Source organism: Sarcophilus harrisii, chromosome 5 (genome assembly GCF_902635505.1).
Source record: "Sarcophilus harrisii chromosome 5, mSarHar1.11, whole genome shotgun sequence".
NCBI classification, from domain to species: domain Eukaryota; kingdom Metazoa; phylum Chordata; class Mammalia; order Dasyuromorphia; family Dasyuridae; genus Sarcophilus; species Sarcophilus harrisii.
The window spans coordinates 176,838,484-176,853,573 of record NC_045430.1 but is presented as its reverse complement, the minus strand read 5'-3'; the positions used below and the strand labels follow the sequence as shown (position 1 = coordinate 176,853,573).

The following is a 15,090-nucleotide window of genomic DNA, read 5'->3' as shown; positions in this document are numbered from 1 at the left end:
AAATACCAACCAACATGGACATTACCATGCAAAACGAAGAAAAAGAGGACCAAATAAAAAATCATAACTCTCTATTATGTACTTTTAGAAAATATTATATTTTGTATTAAATTGAATACAATGGTACCATGTTTCCTGGGGCATCTAGATAGCTAGGTAGTGGATAGAACACCAGCTCTGAAGTCAGGAAGACCTGAATTCAAATCTGGCCTCAGACACTTCACACTTCCTAGCTGTGTGATCCTGGGCAAATCACTTAACCCCAATTGCTTCAGCCAAAAACAAAAGCGTTTCCCATGACAATAAATTTTAATATGTAGTTGGATGTATTGGTCAACCTGCCATCAGGGGGAGGGGATGGGGAGAGGATGGGGGGAAGAAGGGGAAAATTTGGAACAAAGGGTTTGGCAAATTGTCAATGCTGTAAAATTATCCATACATATAACTTACAAATAAAGAAGCTATAATAATAAACAATCAAACAAAAAAACATGTACCTGGTATTTCAAAGTTTGGAAAGTACTTTGTATGCATGATCTATTTGAGTCCCACTATAGCTGGGGAAATTGGGATTAAAAAAGATTAAGGGACTTGACCTGTGATTATACAAACCTAGTGCCAGAGACAGATTTGAATATCCAGGTCTAGTTTCAACATTTTAGCTACTGTGCCAAGCTATTTTTGAAAAGTCCTTAAAATTGAGACTTTCTTTTATTTAAAAAAAAAAAAAGCTTTGTTTTCTGTTTTATTAATTCCTTATGTTCAAATGAGGTAGCTAGGTAGTTTAGTGAATAGAGTGCCAGACTGAAGGGTCAGGAGTTCAAATACAGCCTCAGACACTTGTTAACTGTGTGACCATGGTCAAGTTTATTTAAGTCTTTGTCTCAGTTTTCTCATCTGTGAAATTAACTGGAGAAGAAAAGGGCAGACCACCCCAGTATCTCTGCCAAATGGAGTCACAAAGAGTTGAAAACAACTGAACAACAATTGATAATCAAGAAATTGATATCAATAAAGGCAAAGACCCATCAGGGATGAATGTGTTGTTATGTTTACATTACCTGAGCTGGCATCTCCTTCGATCTCAGTTTCACTGGTTTTATTGCTGTCAGAATTTCTAGAATTCCAGGCAAAATCAAGCAAAAAGACAAAGAAAAAATGAAAATCATTGTAAATTGTATTTTGGGGAGAAGAGGGTAGCATATTGGAGGCTGAGGCTTGTAGATCACTTGAACTCTGAGTTCTGAAGTGCCCCAAGACTAGAATCCAATCATGGGAGTCTGATCTTTAAAATTCAGTATCTCAGGAACTAGAGATCACCAGACTGCCTAAAAAGAGGCAATGCCTACCCCAAATGGAACAGGTCAAATCTCCTTTGCTTATCAACAGTGGGGCAGCCCAAGAGTGGTCACTGTACTTCCATAGCCTAAGCAAGATCGGAATACCCAGTCACCAAAAAAAAAAATCAAAACTGGGTCTTTGTATTTTACCAAAGCAGAAATGATTTAGACAAAGACAAATATAGAAATGGTAAGTTATGATTATATTTGGTGGGTATGATGCTGCTAAAAATTGCCTAGAGAAAAGATGGGAATGACAAGGAGGAGTGAGTGAAGAAGAAGCCAACCTTTGCCTGTACTAGGGAATGAGTGGGTACCACTCCATCTGTTCTGGACTCTGCCTAGGGCACTTATCAGTTGCATATGTCTTGACCCAAATGCAAAAATCTGGTATTTTTGCTGTCTGGTGGCCCACCCTGTCAAGTAGAGGTAGGTTCAATTAAGTACAAAGAAGGGCTTGATTGAAATCTCTAAAACAATGATTGTGTGGAAACCCCTTAAGCATATAATATGTTAAAAGATTTGGATTTTTTTTTATTAAAATTTCATAAAACTAGTACTTAGCAGGTATTAAAAGTTAAAAATAACCATCTAATGTCTTTAAAGATAACAAAAAGTTAATAGCAATGGGACAAACAAAATAGAGGAAGGAAGGAAGGAAGGAAGGAATGAAGGAAGGAAGGAAGGAGGAAGGGAAGGAAGGAAGGAAGGAAGAAGAAACATATGAAGAAGAGTAAAGAATAATATGTAGCAATGTCACAGGAAAGGAAGATAAAAGGAGGGAGGTTAAGGGAAATGAGGAAGAGAAGAATCAGAAAGAGAAAGATGTCAAATAAATAATTGGGACTAAGAAGAATTTAAAGGAAGACACAAGCTGGAGAGAGAGAAGGCAAGAAAAACACAGATAGAGAAAGGGACAATTATATTGAATTATAGTATACTATGGAATGTGAATCAATTGATTGCAAATAAGACCCAAGTGTGTGGAGGGAAGAAGGGGACAAGGGACAAAGGACAAATGTCAAGTTGGTTCCTATCCCAAAGACAGATTTGGTTACTTCAGTATTGAAATCAAACCTATTACAAGCAATTTAATTATATATTATTCTGTCTATTATAAAGAAAGGGTGGGGAAGGTAGTGAGTCTGGGTCAGAATAAAATGTGGAGAAAAGTTCAATCCAATCCTACAAATATTTTTTAGATACCTACCATGTGCTAGCCATGGGAATACAAAGATTAAATAGAACTTGGTTCCAGTCCTCACTTAATTGGCAATATAGTAGGTAGAGGAGCAGCTAGGTGGAGTAGTGGATAGAGCACCAGCCCTCAAGTCAGGAGGACCTGAGTTTAAATCTGAACCTCAGACACTTAACATTTCCTAGCTGTGTGACCCTAGTCACTTAACCCCAATTGCCTTAGAAAAAAAAAAAAAAAAAGAATATAGTAGATAGAATATTCTAAATATAAAGGGGTGAGGGTGGGGGTGGGATGGATTGTTAAATAGGAAAACTCTTGTAGTCCACATACCAACAAGCATCAGATTATGGACATTAATTACGGCTGTTCTCCTCTTTCTTTTACATGTTAGTAAGTATAGTTTACCCACTTGCTTAAATGTAGTTAATTTTATATTTAACCAGTTAATTTCCTAATTTCTTTTCATGCAGTCACAAGATCTCAAGGCAGTGGGAATTGAGATTTGCTATGCTGTCTTTTACTGGGGCTGCTGCCACCAATATTACTATGCTTTTTTTTTTTCCTAATTAAATTGGTTTACTTTTATTTAAAAATGTTTTTTAAAAAAGAGTATTCCAAACACAAATGAGTAGAATGCAAAACAATATCATGCATAAGAGATAAAAACAAAATGCTGAATGAGCCAAAGAAACATTTCTAACAAGGAAACACTGTCAATTAAGGGTTCATTGACTGCTTAATAGCTATAGCATCTTATATCCTCAACTCCTCATCCCCTACACTCATTAACCAAGCTACATCCCTCCCCTCCAACCTTATTTTTGCTAGAAGTTGACATTGGCTTCAAGAGAAATTGTCAGGGATTAACTGTGGGTGCAAATCACTTACTTTAATTGGTCTTTCTTGGTGGTAAAATCTATAGAAAGATCAGAGAGGGTTTCATGTACCCCTGTGGCCATCTGCAGCATCAGGTTCTCCCTTGATTGAGAGATCGAAGAGGCACACTTTGTTGACTATATGAAAAAAAAAATTTACATGGTGAACCAGGTTCCTAAGACTGAAGGTATGTGACAGCAAAAGGGACCTTTTTTCTCACCTCTGAGATACAGTTATGAAAGAGTCCACAGGTCATACCATTTTTTTTCCTTAATACTCTGAACTTTAACTTTACTCTTGATTTGAGGGCAATGATTTAAAGAGTCAGAATTCCCTCCCTGAGATTAGGAGAGTAAGAGACAGGGTGCCAAATTTTACTTTGGTAAAATAAGAATTTTGAAAGATAGTATCAACATGGTTGGTAATTCAAAACAAAAGTTTCATACTCCTACTGAAAATGTTTACCTGCCTTCTCCCCTAGAATTTAACGAGAACCTTTTCCTAAGTCCCCCAATTTATTATTTCCTCTTTCCTTCTCTGCCCATATCTCCAGATTTTATTCTATCTTATTTGTATACAATTATATCTTTTCTACCCTATGGTGAGAAGGGGGCTGGTGCCCCCACAATCTGAAAAAATCCACATAAAAAATTTTGGCTCTCCCTTTGTACCAGAAAAGGAGTCTGATTTCTTTTTCTATTTTTTATGGGATGTTTATGGTACCTTAGAGTAAAATTTGGATTAAGTATTTGGTCATAAGCCAAAGGTCATATGTAAATCAATGTTAAGTAAAAAATACCAGCTTTATATGTTGTCAGCTAATTTTTGCAATTCATTTTGCAACTTAATTTTTTCTTTAATTCCAACTTTAAAAAAGAAATTACAATTAAGTATAGCATTAAAAGATAAAATATGTTGGTACTATACAACACTATACATATATTTCATGCATTTTTGAGTTTCTAAATTTTCTCTGTGTTTTCTGTGGCTTCTACAAAATTTCCCCCAAATCCCCATTTCATTTTTTTATGCCAATCCTTGATGGGGAAGGTTGTGATGTGAAAGGGATAATTGTATGTTTTGTATAGATTTATCTATGTACATGTTGTTTTCCTACATAGAATATAAACTCCTTGAGGACAGGTACTTTTTCATTTTCAGCTTTATATCCTTAGCTCCTGGAGTTCAGTACCTAACACATAGTAGATACATCATAAATATTTGTTGCATTGAATTTATATTTATAATCCTAAAATCCTTTTTTTTTCTTCTCTCCCCCCCCACTTCCTTCCTTCCTTCCTTCCTCCCTCCCTCTCTCCTTTTCTGTCTTCATCCTCCCTTCTTGTCTTTTTTCCCCTTTCTCTTAACATAATTTGGAAGTAGCAGTTTTTAAAAGCTAACATGCCACTAAATTTACTAATTAAAAATTTTTATTTCCTGTTTTTCATTTTAAAATCAATTAATTTGAACATGTGCCCTCTAAAGAAAATAATTTTTATTTATTCATGGACATTATTTTTATTTCCTGTTAAGTCAATTACTCTAAGAAAATCAATACATTCAACAAGCTATATATTAATTGACAACTATGTACAGAGAACTACGTTAGATTTTGGGAGAGTTAAAAAAAATTAACTAGGCTACAAGTTCCTGGCCCCATGAAGTTTATAGTCTAGTGATAAAATTGATTTTTAAAAACTGATAAAATTGCTTGCTTAAAATTTTTTATGTCTATCATGTATGCACTCACTTGAGTCAAGTAAGACTAACTAACCCATCTCCCAATGATTGATCCCCACTTAAAGATTAAGGAAACAGCAATCTTACTTCTTCCAGAAAGAGTGTGCTGGGGGTTTTGGGTACCAAGCAATGATTCACAAGAATTCTAGGATCTTTGGTGGTGATGGACAGGCCCTTCTGTAGAATGTTCACCAGTCGGATCCAAAAATCAAAGACAGTATCAGGATGTTTGGGATGGAGCTTCATAAAATAGATCTTTTCAGTCACAGTTCTGATCCTCAGGATGCGTAGGGACTTGTCATAGATCACAATCTCCACAAATTTCAGTGGGATGATTCTAAAGGCATTAAGTGAAGACACCACCAGTGAGAATTTGGATAAAACGATTCTGTCCTTAACCAGGAAGTCTCATTTTCTCTGCTTGCTTTTATCAAACACTGGATAAATTCCAGTCAGATTCCATCCACAAGCAGTCTAGTTCCACCAATGCCTACTATGTGCTGGGTAGTACTACTGGATACTACTAAATGCTGAGGGAGTGACTGGGAATCTAAATATAACTCCCCTCTGAGTCTAGAGGGATTTCCTTTAGAAAAAAAGTCCTTGGCATAAGTGGAAACAAATCTGCTTAGAAAAAATCTGGCTTTAATAATTCAAGAAAAAAGACATCAGCCTATTTTCCTTTATGATAGAGAGGATGAACTTCCTAGACAAGAACTAAGGGTGAGTAGAGTAATTAGGGAAGTAGAAAAAGAATAAATTATCCACATGTTACTGTTCTCAAAGCACTTCCCCTTTCTTTAAAACAGCTTCTTAACCCCTTCTACCCCTTCTGTCACTCAAATAATAAATATTAAGAGTAATAACAACAACAATAATGTTTGTGGTGTTTTTAATGATGATGTATTTATTACGTTCCTCAGCTCTGCCACATTTTTTTTAAAAAGCCTGATGCATTTGCTAATCCTTCAGTGCTGATGTTCCCCCCCCCCTTCCCAAACCATCTTGTATTTATTTTGGAATATATATTTCATATATACTTATATAAGTACACACTGACCCCCCCCTTCACTAGAATATACATTTTGTGAAGTTAGAGACTATTTTGTTTTTAAGATATCATATCCCTCAAATATGACATAGTTTATATCAAGAGGAAGAAGAAAATGAAGAACAGGAGAATGAAGAGAAGAAAGAAGAAGAAGAAGAAGAAGAAGAAGAAGAAGAAGAAGAAGAAGAAGAAGAAGAAGAAGAAGAAGAAGAAGAAGAAGAAGAAGAAGAAGAAGAAGAAGGAAGAGGAGGAGAAGGAAGAGGAGGAGGAGGAAGAGGAGGAGGAGGAGGAGGAAAAGAAGAGGAAGAAAAAGAAAAAGAAGAGGAAGAAGAAGAAGAAAAAAGAAGGAGAGGAAAAAAGAAAAGAAGAAGAAGGGAAAGAGGAAGAAGAAGGGGAAGAGGAGGAGAAGAAGGGGAAGAGGAGGTGATGAAGGAGGAGGAGGAGGAGGAGAAAAAAAGGAAGGAGGAGAAGAAAAAGAAGAAGGAGGAGGAGGAGGAGGAGGAGAAGGATGAGGAGGAGGAAGAAGAGGAAGAAGAAGAGAAGAAGGAGGAAGAGGAGGAGGAAGAGAAGAAGGAGGAAGAGGAGGAGGAAGAGAAGAAGGAGGAAGAGGAAGAAAAGGAGGAGGAAGAAAAGGAGAAGGAGGAGGAAGAAGAAAAGGAGGAGAAGGAGGCAGAGGAAGAAAAGGAGAAGAAGGAGGAGGAGGAAGAAAAGGAGAAGAAGGAGGAGGAGGAAGAAAAGGAGGAGAAAGAAGGAAGAGGAGAAAGAGAGGAAGAAAAGGATGATGAAGAAGAAACAAAATAAGATTTTTCCATTTAAACCCTTAATGACCCTTTCTATGTTTTTTCTTTTTCTGTACCCAGCTGTTGAGTGTCCTCTACACCAGCCATTCAATCATAAAAGTTAATTTCCAATGTCTTCTCCTATAAGTGTTTATTTTACTTGTTTACCTACTAAGAGCGATAGTTGGTGTATTGATGGTTCTGATCCATGTTGATAAATGTCCCTGGGGCCAGGTGACCTTAGCCATCAGAAAGATGTTTGGCAGTGGCAAGCATGGCACTGAGGAGGTCACTCCAAGGACCACAGTTGTGAATCTATCCTCAGCATCTACCCAGTCCTCAGTCTTTGTGACCTGAAAATCAATTCCAGTGGCAAAGATCAGAAAAGAACTAAAGTCTGGTGGCTGAAGGAGGCAATTAAGAAAGCATGAGGGAGATAAAGAGAATATTAAATTGGCAGCAATAAATAGTTTTGGAGCTTGGTATGTGGCTCCCAATGTGGCAATGATTAGGTCTCAATAAGCATTGGGTTGGATGGATAGATCCCACCCAGAATGGTCCAGTTGAATTATTTGGTCTTGCCATCTCTCTTTCCATTCATATTTGTATGAGTCCCTTTCCATATATTCTACACTGCTGCCAAATTAGATGGGCTGTCCCCTGCTTATCTTTTATGCCTTCTGTCACCTCTGTGCCTTTTCTGACATTGTTCTCTGCTTAGAATGCCCCCCCTTTATCTTTTCCCAGCCACAAACACTCAGTTGTTGAGATCCTACTTATCCTCTGAAGCCTCTTCCACTAGACCTTCCTTGATATCCCCATTGTTAGAAGATCATTCCCCTCAAATCTCACAAGACTTTATGGCTCTCCCAGAGTTATTATATGAGGCAGCTAGGTGGTTCAGTGCATAGAGCACCGGCCCTGAAGTCAGGAGGACCTGAGTTCAAATCTGATCTCAGACACAACACACCTCCTAGCTGTGTGACCCTGGGCAAGTCACTTAACTCCAATTGTTTCAGCAAAAAATAAAACAAAACAAAGTTATTATACAATTTTTTGAACTATAGCTGTCTGTATACTTGTCATATACGCCTAATTAGACTGTAAACTCCATGAAAACAGGGACCTAGGCTTAACTTTTTGACTTTGCCCTGTATGTTCTGTACATATTAATATTTATTAAGTTGTATTGTCATTTATCCTTTTGTGTATATGCTTTACCTCTCCAACTAGAATGTGAAGTCCCAGGGGAGAAGCTGTGTTTGATTAGTGTTTAATAATAGGGTGCTGCTGTAAGAAGGAATGAGGGGCATTGTGTTGATTGAAAAGGGAATTCAATTGAATTACTGAACACTTAAGTACTAGAGACTTGGTATGAGGCAATTACTAGGGAATATCTACAAGTTAATTATCTGCAGCAAAATTTTAATCCCACACTGGCTTCTTTTGCCAGCTAACACATTTCTGAGGCTGATCTCATTGTTATCTGTGATAATTGAGGCTTTTGCCCATGACAGACATCCATCTACTAGGTAAATTAGGGCTCCCATGATTTATCTACCTGCTTGTTGATACTCAGAGAAAAGTGTGATGAAATTTGTAGGTATGTGTTACCCAATCAATAATAAATCCTAAGACCTCCCTGCAAAACTGTCCAAGAATGGTTCATAAAGGATCTGCCCCATCAAATACAAATGAAAGCATTCTTCTCCAATGCTTAATCCAACACTAGCAGCATGTTAGCATTTGGGAACTCTTCCTGATGGGAGACCTCAAGGAATGGTGAAGTCCTTCCTTAAACCCAACCCAATTCATTTTGACAAGTATCCTTAAATAAAAGTTTACAATGTTAGCTTTTTTTTTTTTTTCAAGAATCTAAGATCGATCTCATTTTCCTTCTGGTCTTTCACTGAACTTTTCTGGGTATAAAAGGGTATTAAATTCTTTAGAATTCCATCTCCTTCCTGGAAGACCCCCTTCCCAAAAGCAATAGTTATAACTGGGTGTGAGCTTTGAAATTTTAACTAACATTAGCTTCCACAAAATATGATTAGATAGATAAACCAGCTGCCAAAAACAAATCCTTTTTTTTTCAAAGTCAAATAAGCATTTTTTGAAGATTTTTTAAAATTTATTTGCCACACTGCTACCCCTTTGTTAATTATTTTGGATTAGGTATAAAAGCTAGCTCCTTTATTTGTCAGCAGATTCAATAGCTATTTTGTATGACCTGGGGCACATTACTTCAGTTTCTTCATCTGGGAAATCATAGGGTTGTACTAGATAATAATTAAGATCATAATTGATATTTCTATAGTTCTCTATAGAGCTGGAATCTGAACACACTTGTCTTCCTGATTCTGAGGACTGAACTCTAGCTTCAATCTCATACTGCCTTTTCAGAATGAGGTCTAAGGTTCCTTTGAGCTCTAATATAGTGAACCTAAATAGTCATTTAGGTTAGGTTAGGTTAGGTTAGGTTAAATAGTCATTTAACTACCAATTTAGCATACTGCTATCAAATTTTATGAACATAATCCTCTAGAATCTGTGTGAACACATCTTTGAGCAGAAGTATAATCCCAAGCCTGGAAGAAAATTGTAAAATATAAATTTCTTGAGAGCAGATGCTTACTATAGACAGGTGTTGAATCAAATATTAACAAAATCTGATCTTAATCCAGGATTCAGGAGGAGCTTAATCTCAGCAATTTCTTTATTTGTAATATGGGAATGACAATGCTTATAGTGCTTACTCCAGAAGGTCATTATATAAAAGCACTTCATAAACCTTAAAGCATTGTCTAAATGTGAGTTATTATTTTTATCTCCATGAATTTGAATAGAGAGCTGAAGTATCAGTAGCCTGGAATTCTACCCTTAATTACTATTCCCTGGGGAAGCTAGGTGGCACAGTGGCTAGAACATTAGTCATATAATCAGGATGATCTGAGTTCAGATCCTGCCTCAGATAGTTTGGCAGAATTGCATAAAGTCACCAACCTCATTTTGTCTTCCAGAGTCAATAAAATCCAATGGCAGATCAAAAGTCAAGGCTACTGGCAATGGCCCAGTGGATGGCCTTAGCACCTTGGATGTTAAACCAAGCTCAAAATGCTTTGCAGCAATTGTGGGCTTCATGGCCACTGGGTCCAATTATTCTCATTCATCCATTCCACCTGGGATAAGGAGGGGGAAATCTTCACATGTTTGGAGTAGACAAGCTCCTAACTCACCAACAGTTTTGAGACCCATTGGATACCCTCAACCTAGTTTAGCCTGTCTGCTGAGATGGTTTTGCCATGTACTGCTAACTCATGCTAGAGTTTCTTGGAGAAGGTGAAAATTGGATGATGGGTCAACATCAAAGGGGGATGAATAGCCCTGGAAAGGGACCCAGGACAAGTCATTTCACAGCCATTTGCCTGAATTTCCTCAATTGTAATGGTGATAAGTTTTGACTGAATTAGAAAAAAATGATAAAATTCATTTGGAAAAACAAAAAGTCAAGAATATCAAAGAAAATAATGAAAAAAAAAAAGTAAAAGAAGGAAGTTTAGCACTACCAGATCTTAAACAATATTATAAAAAAGCAATTATCAAAATTATCTGGTACTGGCTAGGAAATAGAAAGGTAGATTAATGGAACAAAGTAGACATATAACAAAGTAGACATATGACAAGCCTAAAGACTTAAAATTTTGGTTTAAGAATTCATTATTTAATAAAAATTACTGGGAAAACTGGAAAGCAGTATGGCAGGAACTGAGAATAGATCAGTATCTTACATTATTTGCCAAAATAAGATCAAAAATGGATACATGGATTTAGATATAGAGATATTACAAGAAAATTATAGATATTACAAGAAAATTAGAAGATTGTGAAACATTACTTATTAGCAGATTCATGGATAGATGAACAATTCATAAATAAAAAATAGAAAGGAAAAGCAGGTATAAAATGGATAATTTCAATTACATTAAATTTTAAATTTGTTTATAAATAAAACAAATGTAACCACTATCAGAAGAAAAGCAGAAAATCAGGGGAAAATTTTTATAGACAGTTTGTCAGATAAAGGTCTCATGTCTCAAATATAGAGGGAATTTTGTCATATCCATAAAAATACAAATCATTTCTCAATTGATAGTCAAAGAATATGAATAATTTTCAGAAGAAGAAATTAAAGCCATCTATAGTCATATGAAATAATACTCTAAATCACTATTGATTATAGAGAAATGCAAATTAAAATAACTCATACTACATCATGCCTATCAGGATGACTAAGACGACAGGAAAAGATAATCATAAGTGTTGAAGAGGCTGTGGAAAAAGTGGGACACTAATGAATTGTTGGTGAAGTTGTGAAATGATCCAGCCATTCTGGAGAGCAATTTGGAACTATGCCCAAGGGGCTATAAAACTGAACCTACATATCCTTTGATCTAGAAGTGCCACTACTGGATCTGTATCCCAAAAAGATCATAAAAAAGGAAAAAGTATCCACATGTGCAAAAATGTTTGTAGCAGCTCTTTTTGTGATGGCAAAGAATTGGAAATTGAGTGAATGCCCATCAGTTGAGAAATTACTAAATAAGTTATGATATATGAATGTTATGGAATATTAGTGTTCTTTAAGAAATGAAGAGCAAGCTGATTTCAGAAGAGCCTGGAGAGATTTATGTGAACTGATGCTGAGTGAAGCAAGCAGAACCAGGAGATCACTGTACAGATTGTGTGGCGGTCAATTATGGCAAACTTAATTAACTCTTCTCAGCAACATATTGATTCAAGATAATTCCAATAGACTTGGGTTGAAAAATGCCATCCACATCCAGAGAAAGAACTATGGAGCTTGAATACAGATCAAAGCATGCTATTTTCACTTTTTTTGCCTCTTTCTCATGGTTTTTCCCTTTTGTTCTAATTTTTCTTTCACAACATGAATAATAAGTAAATATATTTTAAAAGATTGTTGCCATCTTGGGGATAAGAGAGGTAAGGGAGGTAAGGTAAGTAAGTTTCAATGTTTCAATGAATGTTGAAACTCTTTATATATAATTGGAACAAACAAAATAGTATTAAGTGGGAAAAAAAAGAACATGAGTCATTCCTCAATTAAAAATTGTCAAAGAATATGAACAGGCAGTTTTCCAGTGAAGAAATCAAAACAATTTATAGTCACATGAAGACATGTTCTAATTCATTATTGATTAGAGAAATGCAAATTAAAAGAATCTTGAGATATCATTTTATATCTACCAGACTGGCTAAAATAATTGAAGGAAAAAGTGACAAATGTGGAAGGGGATGTGGAAAAATTGAGACACTAATTCATTGTTGATGGAATTGTGAATTGCTCCAACCATTTTAAACTGGAATTATACCCCCCAAATTATTAAACTACCTATATCTTTTGACCCAATACCACTATTTTCAAAGATGATTAGGGAAAAAAAGGAAAATAGCCTATATGTTCTAAAATGTTTATAGCAGTTCTCTTTGTGATGGCAAAGAAATGGAAATAGTACAGATGCCAATCAATTGGGGAATGGCTGAATAAGTTATGGTATATGATTGTTGTGGAATACCACTACTATTGTGTTGTAGGAAATGAGCTCAATTGCATTAAAATTGTATTAGAAAAACATGGAAAGGCTTGTACAAAATAATGAGGAGCAATATGAGCAGAACCAAGAGAACATTGGATATAGTAACAGCAGTATTGAATGCATAAATTATTTTGATGATATATAAATAACCAAATTAACTAGAAAGAACACATCAAGAAAGACACTATCTGCATCCAGAGAAAGAACTGAAAAAGATGTATAGAATAATTATATACATATATATGTATATATTTACACACACAAAAATTTTTTTTGTCATAATAGCCATCTCTGGAGGTAGAGAAAGAAAAGAAATGAAAAAAAAAAAAAAGAAATTTACATGATAATTTTATTGAAAGGAATTTATTTAAAAGGAGTATTAAGTTGCACAGAATAGCTTTGCAGTTTCATGTGTAATCATCTTTTTTATTGTACTGTTATAGAAATGCTTTTTTCATTCCATAATATTAAAAAATCATACTATATAGACTTACAAACCCAGGCAAGCAGCATATAGGACTTTCAAGACAAATCTAAACTGTTATCCCTAGCCTGTAGTAGTATAGTACAACTTTAAATCACTAAGGCTCCATATTTTGTGAATTATATAATGATGACAATTTCCCTGATTTTGAGAGAAAAAAGTTCTATGGACCTGTTATAGATCAATGTCTATCTGATATTGTCCATCCTTGGCTTTCTAGGGATGACTCTTCCAGGAAGACTTTCCAAAGCATTCCTAATGGTGGAAGGTAGAATTCAAAGGCATAGCTCTAGCATTAACATTTTACTGAGTCTTAATTTTCATTATGACTCTAGCCATCTCATTTGGGCTCCTGGTTCAGAAGGGTGGAAATGGAGGAGTAGGCAAGACAAAGAGAAAAGATAGGTAGTACAAGGGTTGAAATTCAAAACTAAAGAACTTTTTTTCCCAGTGGTTCAAACCTGATGCCTTATACAGTCAAAATCCTGTGAGTGGCTCAGTTACCATAAGGAGAATTTAGAACCTAACCCCCTAACTTCCCTTGCCACCTCCCCTAGGAATTCCAAAGCTAATATGAGTCTCCCTGTCATTGCCTGGGTACAGGGTTGAAGAGACCTCTCTTTTCTCAAAGGAGGATAAGAGTACCTGGATGAAGTTGCTTTCAAATACAGCTGAATTGGGGAATAGATTGAACTCTGGAGAATGAAGCAGCTGACAGAGTAGACCTTCTTCCACCCCAAGGGCCACTCCAGGGTATGGTTCACCAACCATGATGGGTGGAAGGCCCCTAATGTCTGTCATTGGATCCCGGGAAGAGCAAGCTTGATAACATTATAAGTGCTTCATTGTGGCCTGGCCCAACTGCCTCATTCTGGTATGGTTACTGAGATCCTGTGCCACTATCACCCCCTTGTTATAGGCTGTGTCCATCAGGGCCTGGGCAGGGCTCTCAGCTCATAATGGTATAGGGATGACATCAAGGGACTTGATAGCAGCAGGAAGGACAGAAGGTGATTGGGGAGCAAAAGCCAATGATTAGGAGATTCCTGGGTTAAAAAAAAAAAAGTTGGATCCCTCCTCCTTGGAAAAGAGATTTGAGTTCAATTCATTTCAACAAGCATTTATTAAATTTTTTAACTATTTAAGAGACAATGCTAGATGAGGAGAAATAAAGACAAAAATGGAAGTGTTCGTGAAGGGATGGTTTAGCATAAGGAAAATTATTAACATAATTATATTGAAAAGAAAGGAAAATCATATAATTATATCAACAGATGAAGAAAAAGCTTTTGACAAAATATAACATTCATTCCTATTAAAATACTCAAAATCATAGTTATACATAGATTATTTTCCCCTTAAAATGATAAGTATCTACTTAAAACCATCAGCAAGCATTTTTTTGTAACAGGAATTTCGATAAGATCAGGAATGAAACAAAGATGTCTATTATCACCAATATCATTCAATATGTTATTAGAAATGCTAGCAATAGTGATAAAAGAAGAAAAAGAAATTGGAGGAATCAGAATGGACAAAGGTAATAAAATTCTCTCTGCAGATGATATGATGATATATATTTGGAAAATCCTAGAGATTCAATTAAAAAGTTTTTCCTTTATTTGAGTCTTATTAAACTGATAGATTATAGGATGTAGTAGTTATCACTTATCTCACTTTTAGCAAAACTTCTATTAAAGCATCTCATGCTATTTTTTCAAAAAAGACTGGAGAAGTGTGAAGATATACAGTTAGATGGTTGAATGTCTAGACTCAAATTAGTTTGAAGGGTTCAATGTTAACATGGCAAGAAGTCTCTGACAGTGGGTCCAAAGAATCTGTGATTGACCCTGGTACCTTTTAACATTTTAATCCATGACTTAGATAAATGCATATATGTCACACTCATCAAATTTGCAGACAATACAAAATTAGGAGAGAGAATTAACACACTGGATGACTGTTATCCAAAAAGATCTTGACAGGCTAGAGCATTGGGCTGAA

The 15,090-nt window shown here is 35.8% G+C and overlaps 1 protein-coding gene across 3 annotated transcripts in view; it reads right to left on the bottom strand.

The window, feature by feature from the left end:
• Window positions 1-13,991, bottom strand: part of LOC116419376 (protein FAM71F2-like) — a 43,618-nt gene extending 29,627 nt beyond the window's left edge. The window contains exons 1-5 of one of the 3 annotated variants that reach the window (XM_031939021.1): window positions 13,732-13,991; window positions 7,153-7,337; window positions 5,242-5,491; window positions 3,427-3,551; window positions 1,062-1,117 (exon numbers count right to left, since the gene is read on the bottom strand). In XM_031939021.1, coding sequence (XP_031794881.1) covers window positions 1,062-1,117; window positions 3,427-3,551; window positions 5,242-5,491; window positions 7,153-7,337; window positions 13,732-13,887 — 772 coding nt within the window. In that variant the 5' untranslated portion in view covers window positions 13,888-13,991. The remainder of the gene's footprint in view (window positions 1-1,061; window positions 1,118-3,426; window positions 3,552-5,241; window positions 5,492-7,152; window positions 7,338-13,731) is intronic. The other 2 variants (XM_031939023.1, XM_031939022.1) reach the window with 2 other exon arrangements.
• Between the last annotated feature and the right edge of the window lie 1,099 nt (window positions 13,992-15,090).